Consider the following 23,971-nt stretch of genomic DNA (forward strand, 5'->3'; position numbering starts at 1 on the left):
AATATACATGAGTGCGGGATATTCGCACTCCTTATATTCTGCATCTGAGACCCGAAATTAAGGTTCGGATAGTGTTTAGCCATTATCAAAAAGAGTCACGTAATGATCAAGTGGAAGGAAGGGCGAAATGTAGCCTAGCTTCGTCTGGATCTTCAAAGAACTTCGGGCGTCCGTCTTCAAAGACTCTGAGGCGCGCTGGGTACAGTAGTGCGAATTTGATCTTTGCCTCAAAGAGGTGTTTGCATATGGGGGCAAAGTCTTTGCGTTTCGCCGCCACCACAGCTGAGAAGTCCTGAAAGATGAGAAGGCGTTCTCCGTTGATCGACAAATTGGCTGTTTTTCGGTATTGGTCTAGGAGTCTCGTTTTATCTGCGTAATTTAAGATCCTCATGATGACCGGACGTGGGCGGCCTGATGGGTTTTTCCGTTCCGGGCCTAATCTGTGTGCTCTTTCGATGATCAGGGGAGATCCCTTGAGGTTCATGGACAGTTGTTCTGGGATGGCTAGCGAGAGGAGATCTAAGAGTTCGTGGCCTTTTACGGATTCGGGGATACCGATGACTCGTAGGTTGTTTCGTCTGCTACGATTTTCCAGGTCATCGAGCTTATCCGAGAGATCCGCGACTTCGAGTTGTTTCGCCTGTAAGAATCTTTGAGCTTCAGTCAGGTCATCCTCTAGGGCCGAGATCCTTTGCTCTGCCTCATCAAGGCGAGTGGAGTGTTGGGTTAATAGAGTTGATGATGATTCGATAGCCTCCTTTATGCCCGCTAGTTTCTCGTCGAGAAGAGGGCCTAGTACCGCCAGTAGGTCTTTATGCTTCATTTTGGGTTGTTTGGCAGGCGGTTTAGATTTGCGGGAGCTTCTGGAAAGCGAGCGTGTAGTAGAGTGATCAGAGTCCGATGTGTCTATTTCCGGGGTGTCCTCTCGGGGCTTGTTGGTCAGTCCCTGCGGGCATTACGGGTAGAGGTATCAAGAATTTTTCCATGCAGGATCGCCCAGAGAGGGAAGTTAAGGCTAAAAACACTAGGTGCTTAGGTAGTAAATGATGTAGTGGGTCTCATGTGCTAGGTGGTCATTTATTGCTGGTCTTCATTTAGTGCGTTGCAGGTGTTCATCGAATATGGCATCTAGCTCACTACAGCAGAGATCAGGGTGAGGGGGGCCTGGGTATCCCTTGACAGATGTTGAGGAGGTTGTCAGAGGTATGGATAAGAGTTGTAGTGGGCTTAATTTTTGATATCAACAGCCGCCGTGAAATTGGGTGTCACTATTCAGGCGTGTCGCAGGGTCTGTGTACGCCGTCGGTCCTCCCTCGGCGCAGCGGGTTGGTGTCTGCGGCCTCGGTCCCTCAGAGGTGAGGTACCGGTGATGGTGCTGGGTGCCTTGCCGCGGCCTCCAAAAGTTCTCTAGGGCGGCGGGACTTCCGGGTGTCCGATGTGACAATGGGCAAAGCAAGGCCCCGGTTCTTGTCCGGTGACCGGGCCGCTTTGGGGTCGGGCGCCACCAGCCAGGCGGTCAGCAGGGTCTGTGGATGCTGTTAGGGAGACGCGGTGGTCATCGTCATAGGCCTCCCTCCGATCCAGCGGGTCGGCGAGGTCGCCGGGCGTCCGGCGCGGCAGTGACTGAAATGGAGGCCCCGGCTTTTACTGGGCCGCAATCAGCGGGAGCGTCCTCGCTGTTCTCCGACCTCCGCGGCCCGCGGCGCTGCGGGGTATCGTTCGTGGCCCCGGCCCCTTCGTGCTGGGGCGTCAGTGATGGTGCTGAGAATCCCACCGCGGTTCCCGGAGATCTGGCAGGGAGGCGGGTGTCGGCTGAGTCCCCGGACTTCCGGCGCGGCAGCCGCCGAAATCGAGGCCCCGGCTTTCACCTTGTGACTGGGCCGCAATCCGTGGGAGCGTCCACGTTGCTCCCCGATTCCGCGGTCCAGGTTTGGCGAGAGCGGGGTGTTGAGGGAGATCTGGCAAGGAGACAGGTGTCGGCCGAGTCCCCGGACTTCCGGTGCGGCAGCCGCCGAAATCGAGGCCCCGGCTTTTACTCTGTGACTGGGCCGCAATCTGCGGGAGCGTCCACGTTGCTTCCCGACTCCACGGTCCGGGTCTGGTGAGAGCGGGGTGTTGAGGGGAGGGTTAGTGAGTGGGGGTAATGGTAAGGAGCGGGTCTAGGCAGTCCTGGAGGGGTTTTTAGATGTTTAAAGCAGGAGCTCTCTCAGGCTGCGACTGCTCTCCTCCTGTGCCAGGCCACGCCCCCTGATTATGATGTTTTAACTGTGGCTATGCTAATGTGCTTCTATATGCCTGGTTATGGAGCATGTACAATAAGAAAACACTTGAATGTACGTCCATTTTCAGAGCGTATCTTGAATTTGCGTTAAACCCCATAATGTGCAGATATCAGGTTCTTGGTTTCTAGTAGTCCCACACTTGGTAATGTGTTTCTAAGGCCGGCTGATTATCTCAATTAGCCATTATCACCTCATCTCAGTTACTTGTCATATGTCATACTTGTCATATGTTTCACATGATCTGTCTGAGACTGGTATCTTTAGCTTTGACACCATTCTTTCAACATGTGCATGGTTTTGTACAATGTACTGTAACATTAAATAAACTTCAAAATATGACCATATTGGGGGTGTGGGAGTGAGCGGATTCAGTTCAGACTAGAGAAATGGGCAACAACGTGGCAACTACATTTATTGTAAAAAAAAAATGCAAAGATATGCAATTGGGTTTCAAAGACTAAATATAGTATCAATGACACTATAATGGAAACTACAGAGGAGTAAAGGGATTTAGGAGAAAACAATGTCACAAAGCAATGAAGAAGGAAAATGAGATGCTTGGTTACATAGGGAGAGGAAGCAGTAGCATGAAGCAAGAAGTAATAATGACTACTTTGTACAATTCTGGAGGCCATATCTTCAGAAGGATATAAATACATGAGATGGTACAAATAAAGGCAATTACCGGTAAAATGGTGCATGGCCTACAAATTAGAACTTACCAGGAAAACTAAAAGATCTTACTATATATAGTTTGGAGCAGAGATGGGATATTGGGGGCAGCTGATATATTTCAAAGTTTCTGTAATATCTATCAAGGGTTTCAACAAGGTACAGGAGGGAAACATTTGTCAAAGGAAAGGAAGTTTTAGAACTCGAGGCCATGCACTGAAACTGGAGGAAGGTAGGTTCCGGAGAACTTTGAGGGCAAATGACTTAATAGAAAGGGTACTGGGTAAGTGAATTGTCTACCATTAGAGGTGGTAGAGCCTAAAGGGCCCTACACATTGGCCGATCCGCCGCCGAGCTGCCCGACGGCGGATACGGCCGACGGGCGACCCGGCGGCGGGGGGGCAGTGACGGGGGGAGTGAAGTTTCTTCACTCCCCCTGTCACGCGGCTCCATTGAAGTGCAGGCAAATATGGACGAGATCGTCCATATTGGCCTGCATGCACAGCCGACGGGGGACCAGCGATGAACGAGCGCGGGGCCGCGCATCGTTCATTGCTGGAGCCTCCACACTGAAAGATATGAACGAGTTCTCGTTCATTTATGAACGAGATCGTTCATATCTTTGGCTGATGTCGGCTAGTGTGTAGGGCCTATAAGACAGTAGAGCAATTTAAACATGCTTGGGATAGGCATAAGGATATCCTTACAAAGAACTAAAGATCAAATAGGGTTTAGGTTACCAAAAGGATAAAAGACTAGATCATACTTGCCTACCTGGCCCTCTCCATGAGGGAGAAAATGCTCTGTTCCTGGACTTTCCTGGTAATGTATGATTGCCATCACCTGTGGTGAAACACCTTTCTTATCAATTAACTAGCTCACCACAGGTGATGGCAATCATACATTACCAGGAAAGTCCAGGAACAGAGCATTTTCTCCCTCATGGAGAGGCTCAGGTAGGCAAGTATGGACTAGATGGGCCAAGATATGCTGTCAAATTCTGTGTTTCCATATTAAGCCTCTAAATGTATATATGCTCCTGTGTTGCATGTGTATGCTAATAGATGTTAAACAGATACTCCACAAATAGAAGACTGATCCCGTAAATGTTAAGACTAAATATAATTTACGCAAATGTGCTTACTCATCCTTTAATTTAATTTAACAAAATTGGAATTCTTTTTCTCCTTTCTATAAAGTATGTATACATGCATGTTTCCTTCACAACATACAGAGACCTGGATATGGGGGCTTACTGTAGAACCACAATTTCTATACGACAACTGCTGTATAGGAGGTTAAATCTGGCAATGTGAGCATTGGCCAGCCATTCACACACAGTGCATCCGGAAATTATTCACAGCGATTCACTTTTTCCACATTTTGTTATGTTACAGCCTTATTCCAAACTGAAATAAATTAATTTTTCCCCTCAAAATTCTACACACAGTACCCCATAATGACAACGTGAAAAGAGTATTTTTGAGATTTTTTCAAATTTATTAAAAATAAAAAACTGGACTTCCGGTGGGTAGCGCATCCAAGATGGCCACGTTTTAACTGAGCTCAACGAGCTCTATCTAAGCCCATCCACCCGCTTTTCTTTTATTCACACTTGCCTAACCAGCGGTGATTGTTTCCCCTCATGATGAGGAATGTGCTGCTACCTCCCTTGTGTGACTGGCTGTCTTGGAAGCACGGTTCCCCGGAGTCGGGCTTGTCGTTGAGTCGCCGGGTGGTGAGAGGCCATCACTCGCATTACTCACCCTTGTCCCCCCCGACCCTGAAATACCCACACTCTTTCTTAGGACCTTCCATCTGCCAGGCGGTGATTCTCTGCTACTGCACTGCTGGCCGGGTTTGATGATTGACGGGCCTTGGAAGCAGTGGCTCCGCACCTCCCACTGACTGCTCCTGCACCTGTTGGGAATACGGCTGACCGCGCTCTAACTGTGAACGGCGAGGCTGCAGTGTACCATCCTAGCGGCTATCACCTCTACTGCGGGGGTCCTTGTCTGAGCTGAGCCGGCATTCAGCGGGACCCGTGGAGACCACGAACCCCTGTCTTCCTCTGACGAGGAATGTGCCTGCTGAAAAGGCTCCCGATTCTGCTTTACCTGGTGCTGTAGGAGATCGGCTGTGTGACGGACGGCTTGGAGACTATTGCCGCGGGGATCGTAGACTGGAGAAGGTGCCTCAACAGCTGCTTCTGGATCCTGGGAATCCTGCGGTGAAACCTTCCCTCTTCATCCATGAGCTGAGTGCGGGGTGTCTGTTGTGGCTGATCGGTGCTGCTGGTCCTCGTCCTGCTCCCTGATCCTTGGATGCTGCCCTCCCGGGGGAAGATGGAGTGACACTTGGCGTCTGTGTACAGGACACTCTGACACCCTGCTTCAATATCCCCCATTTGTCATTTTCTCTCTCCTCGTGTGTCATAAACACCTCACCCACTTCTCTTTTTCTTATTTTTTCTTCATGTGGACCTTCTCCACCTTACCTCAATTATGTTTTTTTTTCTTTCTTTTTCTTCACCACAAAACTGTTATATGGCTTTGCTAAAATACTTCATACTTTGAGGTAAGCAATATAAAGTCCCCTGAGTCTTATTGCTTCCTAAGTGATTGAACCAGCTCCGGAATCAGATCCTTATTCGTTTTTATATCGTGCTCACCCTCACTGGTATTCCAATTACCTACTGTATATTTGGACTATGAGCTACTGAACTGTAGTTTCAAGTTACAATATTTTTCTCTAGTGACATTATACATTGAGTGACACACGACACGCTGCTATATACTCTGGTTCGGTGTTTGCCGGTAACTTTACCTTTTATCCTTAACTTTTTTTTTTTTATATAGCTTACACATAAGGTAAACATATACAATATTGTCAAACCCTCTTTTTTTTTTTTGTATATGTGATACTGTGCCAATTTCAGAGTGTACAAATAGGCAAACTCATTATACTGTATCTGTGACAGTGTCCTCACAACTAGTATTTGATACCTGTAATGTCTGCTGTCATTGTCTTCTTGCTATACAATGACACCTAGTGGTCAATATTTATTGTACATTTGTGACTCATTATATGTAAGTTTTGAGCCCTTTTAAAAGGCTATATTGTTCATTAGTAGTCACTTTCGTGTGATTTCGGTTTATATTGTGTAACATATAACGCAGCTGTGGGTTACGCCGCTTACTGACGTGAATAATTATTATATATCCATTACTGCCTCACACTTCCTAAAGCAGTGCACAGAAATACGTGGAATATACTAATTCACTCCTCATTTTCATCCCTGATTGGAATATAGACCATTCCCTGATATAATATATTATTGGGTATTGGTATTGCATACCTTGGTAATATTTGTGTGAGCCAACTATCTACCCCATATCTCAAACTACTTTCACTGTGTACTTGCATTGAAATGTCTTAACATTGTACTCCTAGTACCTCTCACTTCTAATGTGACGCTCTTTGTTTTAATACATTTTTGAGAGGGATTGTACCCTGGTTTTCAGTAATATATCGTGTGTATTGAATTTAACTAGCTGGTGAGCCCAACTTGCCTTTCCTTGGCTTATTGCGCTAACTTTTACTACTTGATGGAGAGATTCTTGAACAAGAATAGCTCAGATACTATGGACAGGACAAAATCTTAAAAACAGGGCGGTGCCTCCTCCCGAAACTCGCAGTCTGCAGTTAACATGGCTGCGGATTCTGATTCAACCTACCAACTGGAATCCTCAGTTCCTATGTCTCAAACTGCTAAAGAAATTCTCTCAGTGCTAATGCCACACATTGATAAAAAAACTGGACGAATTTAAGGAATCGTTTCAGTCTACCCTGAGGGAAGTATCTTCTAATACTTCAAGGATCTCAGAGTTGGACCAAAGGGTGAGTGATGTGGAGGATACGGCTCAGGCTTTACAATCTTCGGCTGATTTTTCATCACGATGTTCTGGGAACTTCAGGATAACCTAGATGATCTTGAAAACAGAAATCATAGAAACGATTCATTGGTGTTCCAGAACATATAAAGCCCCCCGCACTGGGAGAGTTTCTCACCTCTAAATTGGCCTGTGCTTTACATATTCCTGAAACAGTGGAATTCCCACAAGTAGAATGGTTACATAGGGTAGGAATGAAAAGAGAAGGTCCTATCTCCCATCCTTAGCAGTGGTGGCCCGTTATTTTGACTTTAGGACCAATGAAATGGTACTAAGAGCTTACAAAAAACTTGGGCAACTGGTTATTGATGGTAATTGTATCTTGGTACTCCAAAATTTTTCAGCAATAGTTACCCAAAAACGCAAAGCATTCATATCAGTTTGTAAATTTTTGGTTGAATCACAAAAACGCTTTGCACTTTTGTACCCAGCCAAGTTACGGGTCACTGACAATGGTCGTACCCTAACATTTGATGACTCAGATGATGCTCGTAAACATTTTTTTACTTCCTCTACTCCTCTGAGCTCACTGGCTTACTCCTCTACTAGATCACCTAATCGCTGAGGGGCTTTAAATACTTTTTCATGATATATTATTTTAATGACCCTTTCCCTAGAGGTTAGGTCCTACAATGTATTCTTTAACCTAATTGTTGAGGGCCTTAACTACTCACTGACATGTTCCTTAATTATTAGGTTATATAATGTACCCTTTGAGATGTTACCTCTACATTGACCTTGTCTTTGCATATGTTGTTTTATTACCGTATATACTCAAGTATAAGCCGACCCGAATATAAGCCGAGGCACCTAATTTTACCACAAAAAACTGGGAAAACTTATTGACTCGAGTATAAGCCTAGGGTGGGAAATGCAGCAGCTACTGGTAAATGTGATGACATGACTATGTTTGCATAGAGCAGCCTGTGTTAGGGCTCATACTATACACGCTGTGTTACTGCATACGCAGCGTTACTACATATGTATGGGAAGTGCTAACGCAACACATGCAGTAACACAGACGCTGCTGGTGTGCATGAGAAAAGAAGAGCGGTGATATCGGCAGTCATTTGACCACCCACAGAGGCTGCAGAGCGGGAGAAACCGGAGAACAGGTAAGTGGGACCATCACTCGAGTATAAGGCTTTTCAGCATAAAAAATGTGCTGAAAAAGTCGGCTTAACCACGAGTATATACGGTATATGTTTATTGTTTCTTTTCTGATAAAGTGTTTGGTCAGTTTTAGTACTTCCGCTGAAACCCTCCATGTTTATATTTGGTTAGATAATAAATTGAAAAATTTATTGAAGCACCCTCTTGCACATTTATCTTGGGATTACAGGTCACAGATATCCAATGGGTGGAAAAGTCTCCAGATAAGTCTTTCACATTTCACTCGAGTGTTCATCGATCGGTCTCTCGAATTGATTACTTCCTAGTATCTGATAGCTTAGTCACAGAAATATGTCCCGCGAACATTGCGGAAATTATGATTTCCGACCATACTCCCACTGAATTTTCATTTAAACTAACCGCAGTAGGCCCTAGCCACCGCACCTGGAAGTTCCCTGCTTACTTGTATCACTCTGAAGAATTCTGTGATTACCTTAGATGCCACTGGCTAGACTATGTGGATAATAACATTGCTCATTGGGTTTACTGTGTCCTTTTTTTGGGAAGCTTCGAAATCTGTGATGGGCGGCCATGTTATTTTGTATGTGTCCAGCCGCTACAAAGCACAGAAAAAACAATATGACTTTCTTTCCGCTACACTACGCGATTCTTTTTCTTTGTATGTGACGGACCCTTCGGAAGAGCAGTTACTTGCATATAATCAGACTAAGTCTTTATTAGACAATTTTTTCTCTCTCGGGCACAGTGGCGACTGGACTTTACAAAAAACAGATATAGATGGGGAGCTAGATCTGGACGGCTTTTGGCCTCCCTAACTAAAACACGGAAACGCAAGAATCACATAGTTTCTGTTCGAAAGGCCGATCGATTTCCTTTACTAGTGAAAACTCCTGATATTTTAACTGCTTTTTATGAATATTATTGTAATTTATATACTTCTACACCATCGACCCCAGATTCCATAGGTGCCATAATAAGGGAAGCAGGGCTGCCTCGTTTAACTCCAGATCAGACAGATTTTCTAGATTCAAACATAAGAGAATTAGAAATGAGTTCAGCGATTTCCTCCCTTCACACTTGCAAAGCTCCTGGACCCGATGTTTTTTTTGGGAGAATATTTTAAAATCTTAACCCCAGACATTTTCCAGGTTTATTAGAATTATATCGTTTCATACATAAATAATGCCCTAAATATCCCTCTTTTAACAGGGTTTGCACCACTCTAAGCCCGATACCGGACCGAGATCCTACGTTACTCGGATCCTATTGTCCTATTACCTTATTAAACGTAGATTTTAAAATACTTTCAAAGATTATTTCTAACCGATTACAAACTTTTTCTTCCTCTTTGTTCTCACCACATCAATTAGGATTTATTCGTGGAAGACAATCGGTTACAGGAATTTGTACAGCTATAGCATCTATAGCGGCAGTAAATAATACCCCCACTACCCCAATATGCTTTTCAGCTTTGACGCTCAAAAAGCATTTGACACAGTGTTCTGGCCTTTTGTATTTAATGTGCTTTCAGCCCAAGATTTTGGACATCATCCCTAGACCCCCTGCTTCAAATAATTGAATCTTGGCCCATCCTACGTGGTATACGCATTGGGACTACTGAAGTGAAAATTACGGTATTTGTCAGTGACGTCCTTATTTATTTGTCAAACCCCAAACACTCTTTAAAACTGTTATTGGACTTGATTGACAGGGTGGGATCAGTCTCTGGATTCTTAGTTAATTTTGAGAAATCACAAGCTTTCTATTTTTCTATCTTTCCATACCTGGGTATTTTTCTCCCCAAAACGTTCACCAAATTATATGATATTAATATTAGAAAAATCATTTTGCAGATGACAGCGTATTTGGGGTGGATGGGCTGTCTCCAACTTTCTTTTCTGGGAAGAGCCAACCTTCTTCGCATGGTTTATTTTCCAAAACTTTTATGTCCGCTCCAGGTTCTCCCTATCCTACTGTGTCGACAAGACTATTTACAGAGCAAGAATTGGTAGGTTTAAATTGTGCCAGCCTAAACTTAATGGGGGAATTAACTTTCCTAACATTCTGACGTATAGTTATGCCGCTTATGTCAGTTTCATAAAAGATTGGTTGTCTAACGATCTAATCTATAGCAATACACCCCTTGAACAGAATTTTATACCTCAGCTATCGTTGATAGCTTTTCTGCACATGACAGATGCAGAAGTACCTCCAAATTTGCTTACCAACCCTCTCCTTGTAACTACCAGAAAAGTATGGTTGTTGTGACACAAATATAAATTGCACCAATATTTCTCCATTCACCTACCTTTTCTCCAAAATCCATTTTTTTTTAACAGGGGGAAGCCACGCACCCATTTTCTGCATGGCATTCAGAAGGGCTTCGTAGTATTGGTCAATTAATGAATTCTACATCCCACAAACCACTCTCCTATACGGGGGCTGTGGCCAAATATACATTTATTGGGCCTCAGGGCTTTGCCTTTTTTCAGGCTCAACACTACATGAGCACAGTATCCAAATTAATACCAGTGAGTGATTGGGACAACCCCTTGGACAAGATGCTATTACGACCATCTTTATCTAAAGGAGCTATTTCCTCATACTAGAAATGTCTTAGATTATTAGTGGACCAGTCTTCCTTTAAAACTGGAATAGCTCAATGGTTAGAACACTTTCCAACTCTCACTGTAGATGCTTTACTTAAAATATTACAATTTTCAATTTCTACTTTCACTGCAGCCAAGTACACAGAAATGTACCTAAATATTTTCCACCGTGCTTGTATTTCTCCCTACAGAGGATTCTTAATGGGCCTCCTAGATGACCCCTTTTGCCCAAAATGTGGACAACGGGATGCCGACCTCTACCACTGCTTCTGTGCTTGCCACTTTCTCAGGCGGTTTTGGTTGGGGGTCTGGTGTTTTGTGTCTCAACATTTGGTTAATTATGCTACCCTCACACCTGAATGGGCAATTTTTGGCCTACTGCCTCCTACTACTAGAGCACCTAGAGTTTTCCTCCAAGATCCTCCCATCTCTATATGACAATTTCAACCAGATGAACATGACTCCTGTTATTGCTTGATATATTTGTAATCCTTGCATATATTTTGATTTCCTGATAACACGTATTGGTACTCTTACATGCACGGTCTCCTTTAATTGTACTGTATCATATTGCTTCAATTAAAAAAAACAACACTAATAGATCACATGTACATAAGTATTCACAGCCTTTGCCATGAAGCTCAAAATGTCTGAGCACAAACCAAGCATGAAGTCAAAGGAACTGTCTGTAAACCTCCAAGACAGGATTGTCTCGCGGCACAAATCTGGGGAAGGGTACAGAAAAATATCTGCTGCTTTGAAGGTCCCAATGAACACCGTGGCCTCCATCATCCGTAAATGGAAGAAGTTCGGAACCACCAGGACTCATCCTAGAGCTGGCTGTCCATCTAAATTGAGCAATCAGGGGAGAAGGGCCCTAGTCAGGGAGGTGACCAAGAACCTGATGGTCACTCTGTCAGAGCTACAGCATTCCCCTTTGGAGAGAGAAGAACTTTGCAGAAGAACAACCATCTCTGCAGCAATCCACCAATCAGGCCTGTATGGTAGAGTGTCCAGACGGAAGCCACTCCTTAGTAATAAAGCACATGGCAGCCTGCCTGGAGTTTGCCAAAATGCACCTGAAGGACTCTCAGATCATGAGAAACAAAATTCTCTGGTTTGATGAGACAAAGATTGAACTCTTTGGTGTGAATGCCAGGCGTCATGTTTGGAGAAAACCTGGCACCACTTTTCACCAGGCCAATACCATCCCTACAGTGAAGCATGGTGGTGGCAAAATCATGCTGTGGAGATGTTTTTCAGTGGCAGGAACTGGAAGACTAGTCAAGATAGAGGGAAAGATGAATGCAGCAATGTACAGAGACATTGCGGATGAAAACCTGCTCCAGAGCACTCTTGATCTCAGACTGGGGTTCATCTTTCAGCAGGACAACGACCCTAAGCACACAGCCAAGATATCAAAGGCGTGGCTTCAGGACAACACAGCCAGAGTACAGACTTGAATCCAATTGAAGAGAGATCTCTGGATCTCTCTGGAGAGATCTGAAAATGGCTGTGCACCGATGCTTCCCATCCAACCTGATGGATCTTGAGAGGTGCTGCAAAGAGGAGTGGGCGAAACTGCTCAAAGATAGGTGTGCCAAGCTTGTGGCATCATATTCAAAAAGACTTGAGGCTTTAACTGCTGACAAAGGTGCATCAACAAAGTATTGAGCAAAGGCTGTGAATACTTATGTACAAGTGATTTCTTAGTTTTTTTATTTTTAATAAATTTGCTAAATTTTGAGGGGAAAATTAATTTATTTCAGTTTGGAATAAGGCTGTAACATAACAAAATGTGGAAAGAGTGAAGCCCTGTGAATACTTTAAGGAGCTACTATAATCTTTCATATCCATGTGAAACTTTGGAAGTGTGTGCACTATGTGATTTCCATTTTGAAATACTGTTTATGGTTGTGAGATTCTGAAGTACCTAATCCTATTCTTTGCCAAGAACTCTTTGTTAGATATTTTTACATTACCAAATTTTTGCTTTTTTCTGTCAGGAAAGCCCATGGAGTACCTCCGCTGTTTGTACTTCCGTATGAAGAATGAGGTTTTCCGTGGATCAAGACCATATGAGTCTGGACCTTTAGAAGACTTTCTGAAAAAGGAATTTGGGGAACAAACAAAGATGACAGATGTGAAGTACCCTAAGTAAGTGCAGTATTTTTTTAAATAAAATGTTAGTACTACATCATAAACTGCTGCTACATATATTTGGTACTTTCATCCCAGCATTGGTCTTATTTAATTCTTCTAACTGACCGCACACCACCACTCCCGCAGCCAGACGTTCTGGGCAGATGAAATAGTTGCATCATTGCGACTATTCACCGCCGGTGTTCGAGACCATCGATGGTGTGTGTGAGTTTCGGCCCAGCATGCTGCTCTGCACACTAGACCATCAAGGCAGCATGAAGCAGAGGTGCCCTGTTTGCCCCCTCCCACCCCTAAGTGCGTTTCCATCCTGGTTGAGTGCCCATCTAAAGCTGCCTCCTCTTCTCTCTCCCCTCCACAGAGACATGCTGGGCAACTATTTTAGATGCACACCTCAGCCCTTCTCCGGAGAGTAGTTTGGCCCTGTCCCCCTGTATACTTCACTTTAGTCAGTTAGGTTATACATTGAGCTCCTTCCTGCTCTATCAGGGCTGGTTTGTTGAGCACTATTTGCCCATTAAAAAAAGTGCATTGAATGTACTGTTTATTTTAGGCAGTTTATATTATCACAGTGGAGGTGCCGCTTTCATACAGGGACGTGCTTTCAACCTAGGAAAGCACACCCCTGTCAGTGAGGCCACAGTGATTGGCCAGCGAATCCGTCACTGGATCCGCTGTCAATCACTGTGTGGGTGCGACGGAGGTGCGGGCGGCGGGTGGCGGCGGTGCAGAGTTTGGCCAGTGGAGCGGTACCAATTTCAAAAATGGCGCCTCAGCGTCATTTTTGAAATTCAAGATGGCCGCCGCGAGCCAATCACGGCTCGCCGCTTCATCGCCCCGCCCCCTCCGGCTGACTTATATAAGTCAGCGCGAGGGAGCGGCTGTCAGTCCAACGGCGGAGGAGGAGCGGAGAAGAGCTCCTGACGGTAGAAGACGCCGGAAGTCCTGGATGGGCGACGGCTATGCAAAAGAGCTTAGCAGCCGCCGCCCACCAGGTGAAGACACTGGAAGCCCTGGGGAAGGCGGCAGCCATGCAAAAGAGCTTAAAGGCCACCGCCTCCCAGGTGAAGATGCCGGAGGAAGACGCTGGAAGCCCTGGGGAGGTGGCGCCCCCCTAGGTGAAGACGCCGGAAGCCCTGGGGAGGCGGCGGCCATGCAAAAGAGCTTAAAGGCTGCTGCCCCCAGGTGAAGACCCTGTTAAATAAACTTTTTTTTTTTTTAAAGACTGGTGTTTTTATTTTAATATTTTCTTTACAGGTGGACAACAGGTGCCAGCAGGCCATTTATGTCCGGGCTTGCTGGCACTTGTGGTTCTCCAAGTGCCAGCATGCTGGGGCAGGCTTGCTGGGACCTGTAGGCCACCTGTAAAGAACAATATTAACAATGAACCCCGCACCCACTGCCACCAGGGGTGCGGGGCATAGCACTGGGCTATCAGCCCAGTGCTGGTTATTGCTCGGGAGGGGGACCCCGTTTTTTATTTTTTGGTGTCCCCACTTCCGAGGAATTCCAGCCCTGGGCTGACTAGTTTTAGGGGGGGCAGATTAATGCTAATGCAGGGGGACCCCATACCGAGTGTCTCTCCTGCTAAGGCTGGTTCTGCCTGGTGCTGGTTTCACCAATGTGGGGGGGATTGTTAGCTGCTTGTGCCTCCCCAGCCACTGACCTCACCGCACGCCACTGGTAGTATATTTATCTGCTCTTTAGTCACCTTTTATTCACTCTGCCTTATTCTTCTCACCTTTCTTCTTCCCAGGGTGATGGTGACTGGAACAATGTCAGATAGACACCCAGCTGAACTGCATCTGTTCCGGAACTATGATCCCCCTGAAACAGGCAGAGAGCCAACATTCAAAAGGCTTGCTTCATTCCGTCCAGTAACAAGACCAGAAGGTAAAAGCACAAGTTTACTACTATAGAGAACTGCATAAGCCTGACCCCTGCAGGTCATACATTTCCAGCCAGTATGTGTGAATTACCCTGTGTTTGAAAGTGCATCTATCCAATTATTAGATTTAGGATAGAGGTTAGTTTAGTCTACTTTGCATATTTAACCCTTGGAAAAAAAGGGGTAACACATGTAAGTCTCTGAGAGAGTGGACCCTCTATGCATGTGGTAATTTCTACTAGTTATCTTGGGTTGCAGAGACTTAGTTCTCAGATTCACCAGAGCACTCCACTGTAAAAGAAGATTGTTTTTGCCCCCAAGTGAGTATCCCCCATGAGGCTGCAAGCTGGCAAGCCTGCATATTGTCAAAACATGAAATGTCCGGTGCATGGGAAGTTCCCCTACCATCGGACTTGCATGGAAACCATCGGGATCTGACAGTTGTATAACAAGCACTGACTGCTGCACCAAATTTGAGTGACATGACAATGGCTATTTATGATGTTAATAAAGCGCTGCCTACATTTACCACTGACATCTATTTATAGTATACCTGTATCTATTCATCTAATATCATTTTCATATAACATTTAGGTTAAAATAGGCTTACCGAACATTGAAATGTCATATCAGCAACTAAGTCACTTGATCATACTGTACCTGACTGCATTTCATCACTATATCTAGCTAGCTAGCCAACATTTTTTACATATAACATATTGCTTAAAATAAACATACTTTAAATTGTGACATATATTAGCTGAGAACTGTCCGCTTTTTACCATACACTGACTGCTACACCAAAACTGAATAACATCACAGTGGCCAGTCACATGATCATTACCTGTCTGCATTTCACCACTGATATTGATCTATTTAAATAGCTTTCAAACATTATTTTATATATTAAGATATGTACGCCTACATCACTGCTGCAGTTGCGCCAAATAGCCCCTCTCGACGTGCCAGGTCCCATTAGACGCCTGACGTGAGCAGGACCCATGCAACTCTAACATCAGGCATCTTTTTTGCACTAGTATGTCTAGCACAATCCAGGTACACTTCTATTGCCCACCATTTGTAGGTACCACTGTCTGAACTGATGTGTTAAGCCATAAAATAAGCAGAGAAGTGGGCAGGTTAGCAATTTGAAGTGCTCCGCTGTTGCTGTTACATGTTTTCTTACTTAACAAAATCTGATAAGAAGAAGGGAAACCTTTCACAAAATGATGTTACATTTTAAGAATCACCACAATTGACACCGTTCTTTCTGCTATATCTTGTTTTTTTCCTGTCTGAATTGATATGCAATTGCTTCAACAGTTCCTTGCTGTAACCTGCAATTGTGGGTTGGGAACGTTTTGTCGGCTGCCGGGATCTCGGTCAGCATACTGACCACAGGATCCCGGCAGCAGATAGTCAGCGGTGGGGGGAGAGCGCAACAAAAACCCTCGCGGTTTCGCTGCGCTCGCCACAGGTTCTGTTCCCACTCTGTGGGTGTCGTGGACACCCATGAGTGGGAGTAGACCCTGTGGGTTGGCATTCTGTCGGCCGGCATTTTGAGCGCTCGGGATTCTGGAGTCGGCATGCTGACCGCCGGGATCCCGAGTGGCAGTCATATGACCGCATCCCACAATTGCAGCTTCCCTCCTTCATGCAAGATATGTTTCACTTTCTTTGCATACCTTTATGAACCTTAGTGAGCCATAGGAGGGGTATGTAGGTGGTTAGATGGAGGTGCCATCTATGCCTTCTATTACACTGTACATGCCAACACAGCACATGCCGACAGACCACTGGCACCTCATCCACTGCTTCTCACAGTACAGCATTGATAATTTTCAGCACCAGGCCAGTTTGGCCCTTCCTGTGGTCCTGCCCAGTCAGTAGGAGCTCATTCCCAGGAAAGCCAAGCCTCGTACCCTGAGAGCCATAGGAGGAGAAGAGGTATCATAACCCCATCAGATCAGAGAGAGCAGAAATGCAGTCCAGTACTAGCTGGGGTTTACTGTTCCTGATGGACTGATTGGAAGGAGGAGACCAATTTTGTGAGCAATATTTGTGCTGACACATGAGCAGTATTAGTTTAACCTCTCATTTGTCGTGGGATTACTAAACACATGGAGAGATCTAGGCTTTACTACTACCAAGTCTATAGTGTACCTATGTGATTTTGTCGCGGGCATGAAGAGAGGCATGTGGTTTTGTGGATCAGTAATAAATAATAAAACCAGGTGTTTATAATTTTTCCAATGTTGAGCGCTTTGCAGCCAGTTTAGGTACAGTGTAACTATTGATATGTTGGACAAAATTCCACCAGAAAAAAAACTGTGACTGCTCATGTATTTCTTATACTGCTGTCCTATTAGGAAGTGAACTATAAATCCAACCATGTTTTCTATATAATATAATGACCATTATGCAAGATATTTCAGACTTTTTACTTGCATTATCCTCTTCATAGTAAAACATACTGAATGAACTGTAGATTGTCTAATTTAACTGGATCAGAAATGAAATAGATCAATAACCCATTAACTGTAAAAAAAATAAATCTCAAATAGCTATAGGTCATTAATTAATTATTATTAATTAATTATTAAAATAATATAAAGAAAAACTTATGACACATATTCTGTGTCATAAGTAATTTCTTTATATTGTGCTAACCATTTCAGTGCTTAAAATTAGTTTGGGAGGTACCGACAGCTGTGCCACCCGTTTACAAAAGGAACAGGCTAAAGCGGGGGAAGGGGGAGGGGGGAGGGCTAAAGCACTGGGCTGTAAAAGCCCATTAAAAACAGAGGGGAAAGCGGCACTTATACAAGTGCCTCACTGACAGGGAAAAACCCGACCCTGTCAGCGAGGCAGATGTGATTGTATAGCAGATCCAGTGCTGGATCCGCAGCTCCAATTACCTATACGCGGCGGGGTGAAGCTGCAGCGGGATTCGGCACTACTAATGTGGAGCTGTCACTACAGCAGCGGCAGCCCCGGAGCCAGCGGGACCCGGCGTTACTAATGTGGAGCTGTCACTACAGCAGTGGTAGCCGCAGAGCCAGCGGGACCTGGCGTTACTAATGTGGAACTGTCATTACAGCAGTGGCAGCTCCAGAGCCAGCGGGAACCCCAGAGATGGAGTGTGTGTGGCTGCGGCCAGCGCTCTTACCTCTCCTTCCTCCTCATCTGCCCTCCTATGCAGCAGCATCACTGCCGGTGATTCACCGGTACCTACACTATCCCGGACCTGGGGCCCTGGACCTTTGGACTGGGTGGGAAGTGACTGGGCAGCTCACCCCCAGATCACTTGAGCTGCAGGGACAGGGAGGTGCACTCAATCAATCAATATATAAATCTCAGTGCCTCCCCAGCCAATGACCTCACCACACGTCACTGATATGTAGCCTGTACTGACTTCTGCCTTTGTCACAGTTATTATGAAATCCCTGTTATCCTGGTCCTGTATGATCCTGGCTAACCATCATTTATGACACCTGCCTTTTAGTTCTGGTCAAAGCGATAGGTAGAAGTTGATTGGTCGATATATGTAACTTCTCCACAGTTATAAATCAGTGGGTCCACAGAAGGTCGACACCAAATGGTCCTTCCAGCACGTGAACCCCCAATTAGAGCACAGCATACCCTTGCATGGCAAGCGAACTTCGGGGAAGGTGCCTCACTACACTCCACTTCGCTCGGCACCGGTTACTATTCCCAATTGTAGACCATGTGTATGGTAAAGTATGTAAAAGTCCTGAAAATTAAACAAAAATTCCCAAAAACTCATGTTGACCTTTTGAGCATGTTGACCTTTTGACCATGTCAACCATTTGGTGTTGACTTATTGCTTGTCAACCTTTTCACTGTCGACCTACAGTATCATCCGGATACCCTTCTCCACTGGCCCACTTCTCCACTCTTTCACAGGTTGATACATTAACACCTGAGAAACTTAAGTTTTACGTTTACACTTTCCTTATTACATTGGAGATTGTCTTATGATGGGTGGAAATAAGTTGACAGAGGGCATGGCACAGTGGCTACCATTACTGTCTCACAGTGCTGGGGCCATGAGCGGAATAGTGACCATCTTTGTGATTTTTGCATATTCTCCTCATGGTTATGTTGGTTTCTTCCAGGTGCTCCCAAGTTCTCCAATAGTCCAAAAATATGGCTTCAGATGGAAAGATTATTTATCATTATAAAGAGTGCAATATTATTTTTTCATTTGTATAAACGGGGCATTAATTTTTATTTGATATGTGGCAGTACAGTGCAGGAATGCACTGCGGTCAGTGTGCATGCTGGTATTTGATGTTCAAGTGCCAGCATTCAAGAATAGTCATGGTAGTGCTGCAAGTGCTTGCCATACTCTGTTACTCTCCCAGAACTTACGGAAGACTCACAAATTTTCTTGGAATCACCACAGACTCATGAAGTCGGGTCACCTACATATATCCCGTCCACCACCTCTGAACAGTGCTGCAATTTGTGTCATGAGGAGAAGGGTTCTTATAATGCACCCAATTTGATTTCACAGTGGCCCCCTGTATCTCCACTCCAGGAACTAAACAGAAAGAAAAAAAAAAAGTTAAGTATGAGGCTTAGTCCTTGTGGCACTAGGAAGATCCCAGTGGTACTGAACATCGGGCCGACCATCCCTTGGTCGATTGTTTCAGCCCTCACCCTTTTGCCCCCATGCTGGACTTCCGTGGCCCATGCTACGTAATAATAATCTTATTCATATAGCGCTGTTTCTCCAATAGGACTCAAGGTGCTTAACAGAATGAAAATAGTACAGTACAGAAACAAGGAAGTACAAAAAAGCTTTTCATAAAATAAAGAGAGCATGTAAATAGTAAAGGGACATTACGGAAATGCTTGAGTAAACAGGGAAGTATTCAGTCTGGTTTTTAAAGGATTCTAGAGTGGGGGCTTCTCGAACTGTGCGGGGATGCAAGTTCCATAAAGTAAGTTGAATGTTTAAAGCTCAACCCTTAGATTAATTCTGGAAAATTCTAGGCACTACTAAAAGTTCTTCATCTACAGATCGCAGTAATCGTGTGGAGCAGTATGGAATCAGAAGCTGGGCTGGGTTTATGTCAAATGCAAGGGAGGTTTGATTTTTATTTATTATTTTTTTCTGACATGCAGGACTCCTCAGATAGCATGCTGCCTCACCTGCATGAACCATGTCTAACTCATTTTACCAAAAGCATCCATGCCATGCACTGCCTAATACAGTGGATGCTTTGTACAGTGTATCTGTCATGTATGAAAATCGCACGCCAGTTTTCAGTATGGTAATTTTGTAAAGATTTCTGTGCAGTGTTCAGTAAATCTCCCCTTAATCTATAGATGGGAGTGGGTCAGGGACTGATGTGAATAATTTTGAATAAGGGGCAAATTAAATTTATGGTGGAAAATTTTCCCCTGTCGAACTATTGCTGCATTGCACGGCTATGAATACAATTTTTTGGAATACAGGGTAAATACTGTCTGCTTTTGCAACTAGCACAGCAATACTGGCCCACTTTAGTTTTACACCGTGATTTATGGTTAAGCTAAAATATTCCTCTTCCAGCTTTGCCTACGCAGTTTAAATTTGTCCTACTACAATACAACATGGTTTTTCCAAAGGTGCAGTATTCACTGATAGCACTTAATGAGGCCCACTATGTGCACATCATGGCAATAAGAAATTATGTATTGTGGGTGTGTATTAACATTGTCGTGCAGGGATATGGTAAGAACCGCAGAACCCATCTCTGAGAAGTCTATGAAGTGATTGCGTATGTGATCACTTTACATCTAGGTTTGGACTCAGCAGAGCTACTGCGCATTTGACTCCCATATGCAAGTGGACATTGCCTGAGAAGATCCGAAGGTTCCCTCACTGCTAAAAATGCTACATTGTAGTCTATAGACTTCAATGCCTACAAACATCACAAGAGCTTTTCGGCCATATTGTAGTCCCCATAGACTTTTATATGAACTCCTATGGTGTTCAAAATTAGAAGTACTGCTACAGTACCCCCTTAATACATAAGGAGAGGAACACAATGACGATTTTTCTCAAATATCGCTTAATATTTATGCTCCTATGTCATGGAGATTAGTTTTATGAGTTAATCATATACAAAACAATCCAATACCAAGTTATTTTTTAATTCCAAGCTCTTAGTTTTCTCTGAAATGAAAATAAAATGATATGCCATTTTCTTGTTGTTGCTTCCCTGGTGGTGCTCCATGCATAACCAGTGGCCCTGTTATTTGAAGCGGTGACATTCATAGGGGTCAATCCAATTAGGTGAGAGTTGAGATCCGTTCTCCCGGCAAACTCACACTGCGAATGACTTTTGTAATCCCATTCCAAAGTCGCATTGCTTTTTCTACATTAAATTTGCATTTTTCCGCGTGCAGTCCCTAAGCTTGTGAAAAGGCAGGGAAATTCTTTATCTTCAGGGCAGGACTCAGTGCAAAACCTCATGTACATCCCTCCCAATGAATAATCATGCACTTGAAGGGGCTCAAATAACATAATTTGCGCAGTAAAGAAATGTCAGTTTCTCTGACGTCCTAGTGGATGCTGGGACTCCGTCAGGACCATGGGGATTAGCGGCTCCGCAGGAGACAGGGCACAAAAATAAAAGCTTTAGGACTAGGTGGTGTGCACTGGCTCCTCCCCCTATGACCCTCCTACAAGCCTCAGTTAGGTTTTTGTGCCCGTCCGAGCAGGGTGCAATCTAGGTGGCTCTCCTAAAGAGCTGCTTAGAAAAAGTTATTAGGTTTTTTATTTTCAGTGAGTCCTGCTGGCAACAGGCTCACTGCAACGAGGGACTTAGGGGAGAAGAAGTGAACTCACCTGCGTGCAGGATGGATTGGCTTCTTAGGCTACTGGACACCATTAGCTCCAGAGGGATCGAACACAGGCCCAGCCATGGAGTCCGGTCCCGGAGCCGCGCCGCCGACCCCCTTGCAGATGCCGAAAAGTGAAGAGGTCCAGAAACCGGCGGCAGAAGACTTTTCAGTCTTCATGAGGTAGCGCACAGCACTGCAGCTGTGCGCCATTGTTGTCAGCACACTTCACACCAGCGGTCACTGAGGGTGCAGGGCGCTGGGGGGGGGGGCGCCCTGGGCAGCAATGATAATACCTTGTTCTGGCTAAAAATACATCACATATAGCCCCTGGGGCTATATGGATGTATTTAACCCCTGCCAGGTCTCACAAACACCGGGAGAAGAGCCCGCCGAAATAGGGGGCGGGGCCTATCTCCTCAGCACACAGCGCCATTTTCCTGCACAGCTCCGCTGCGAGTCTGGCTCCCAGGACTCTCCCCTGCACTGCACTACAGAAACAGGGTAAAAAAACAGAGAGGGGGGGCACTTTTTTGGCGATATTGATATATTAAGCTGCTATAAAGGAAACAACACTTCTGTAGGGTTGTTCCTATATATTTATAGCGCTTGGGTGTGTGCTGGCAAACTCTCCCTCTGTCTCCCCAAAGGGCTAGTGGGGTCCTGTCTTCGATAAGAGCATTCCCTGTGTGTCTGCTGTGTGTCGGTACGTGTGTGTCGACATGTATGAGGACGATGTTGGTGTGGAGGCGGAGCAATTGCCGGTAATGGTGATGTCACCCCCTAGGGAGTCGACACCGGAATGGATGGCTTTGTTTATGGAATTACGTGATAATGTCAGCACGTTACAAAAATCAGTTGACGACATGAGACGTCCGGCAAACCAGTTAGTACCTGTCCAGGCGTCTCAGACACCGTCAGGGGCTGTAAAACGTCCTTTACCTCAGTCAGTCGACACAGACCCAGACACGGACACCGAATCTAGTGTCGACGGTGAAGAAACAAACGTATTTTCCAGTAGGGCCACACGTTATATGATCACGGCAATGAAGGAGGCTTTGCATATCTCTGATACTGCAAGTACCACAAAAAGGGGTATTATGTGGGGTCTGAAAAAACTACCTGTAGTTTTTCCTGAATCAGAGGAATTGAATGAAGTGTGTGATGAAGCGTGGGTTAACCCCGATAGAAAACTGCTAATTTCAAAGAAGTTATTGGCATTATATCCTTTCCCGCCAGAGGTTAGGGCGCGCTGGGAAACACCCCCTAGGGTGGATAAGGCACTCACACGCTTATCAAAACAAGTGGCGTTACCGTCTCCTGAAACGGCCGCCCTCAAGGATCCAGCTGATAGGAGGCTGAAAACTACCCTGAAAAGTATATACACTCATACTGGTGTTATACTGCGACCAGCCATCGCCTCTGCATGGATGTGCAGTGCTGGGGTGGTTTGGTCGGATTCCCTGACTGAAAATATTGATACCCTGGATAGGGACAGTATTTTATTGACTATAGAGCAATTAAAGGATGCTTTTCTTTATATGCGAGATGCTCAGAGGGATATTTGCACTCTGGCATCGAGAGTAAGTGCGATGTCCATATCTGCCAGAAGAAGTTTATGGACGCGACAGTGGTCAGGTGATGCGGATTCCAAACGGCATATGGAAGTATTGCCGTATAAAGGGGAGGAATTATTTGGGGTCGGTCTATCGGATTTGGTGGCCACGGCAACAGCCGGGAAATCCACCTTTTTACCTCAGGTCCCCTCCCAACAGAAAAAGACACCGTCTTTTCAGCCGCAGTCCTTTCGTTCCTATAAGAACAAGCGGGCAAAAGGACAGTCATATCTGCCCCGAGGCAAAGGAAAGGGTAAGAGAGTGCACCAAGCAGCTCCCTCCCAGGAGCAGAAGCCCTCCCCGGCTTCTGCAAAGCCCTCAGCATGACGTTGGGGCTTTACAAGCGGACTCAGGGGCGGTGGGGGGTCGACTCAAGAATTTCAGCGCACAGTGGGCTCACTCACAGGTGGACCCCTGGATCCTGCAGGTAGTATCTCAGGGTTACAGGTTGTAATTCGAGAAGTCTCCCCCTCGCCGGTTCCTAAAGTCTGCTCTGCCAACGTCTCCCTCAGACAGGGCGACGGTATTGGAAGCCATTCACAAGCTGTATTCTCAGCAGGTGATAGTCAAGGTACCCCTCCTACAACAGGGAAAGGGGTATTATTCCACACTATTTGTGGTACCGAAGCCGGACGGCTCGGTAAGACCTATTCTAAATCTGAAATCTTTGAACCTGTACATACAAAAATTCAAGTTCAAGATGGAGTCACTCAGAGCAGTGATAGCGAATCTGGAAGAAGGGGACTTTACGGTGTCCCTGGACATGAAGGATGCTTACCTGCATGTCCCAATTTGCCCT

General features: G+C 45.2%; 1 protein-coding gene across 4 annotated transcripts in view; it reads left to right on the forward strand.

Moving 5' to 3' along the window:
* The window catches only part of PLA2G6 (phospholipase A2 group VI), a 256,996-nt gene that overhangs the window by 158,930 nt on the left and 74,095 nt on the right, over nt 1–23,971 (forward strand). For all 4 annotated transcript variants that reach the window (XM_063940550.1, XM_063940552.1, XM_063940551.1 and 1 more), the window contains 2 exons: nt 12,657–12,807; nt 14,567–14,703. In XM_063940550.1, coding sequence (XP_063796620.1) covers nt 12,657–12,807; nt 14,567–14,703 — 288 coding nt within the window. The remainder of the gene's footprint in view (nt 1–12,656; nt 12,808–14,566; nt 14,704–23,971) is intronic.

The sequence above is a fragment of the Pseudophryne corroboree genome, chromosome 9, assembly GCF_028390025.1.
Source record: "Pseudophryne corroboree isolate aPseCor3 chromosome 9, aPseCor3.hap2, whole genome shotgun sequence".
In the NCBI taxonomy this organism is placed as follows: Eukaryota; Metazoa; Chordata; class Amphibia; order Anura; family Myobatrachidae; genus Pseudophryne; species Pseudophryne corroboree.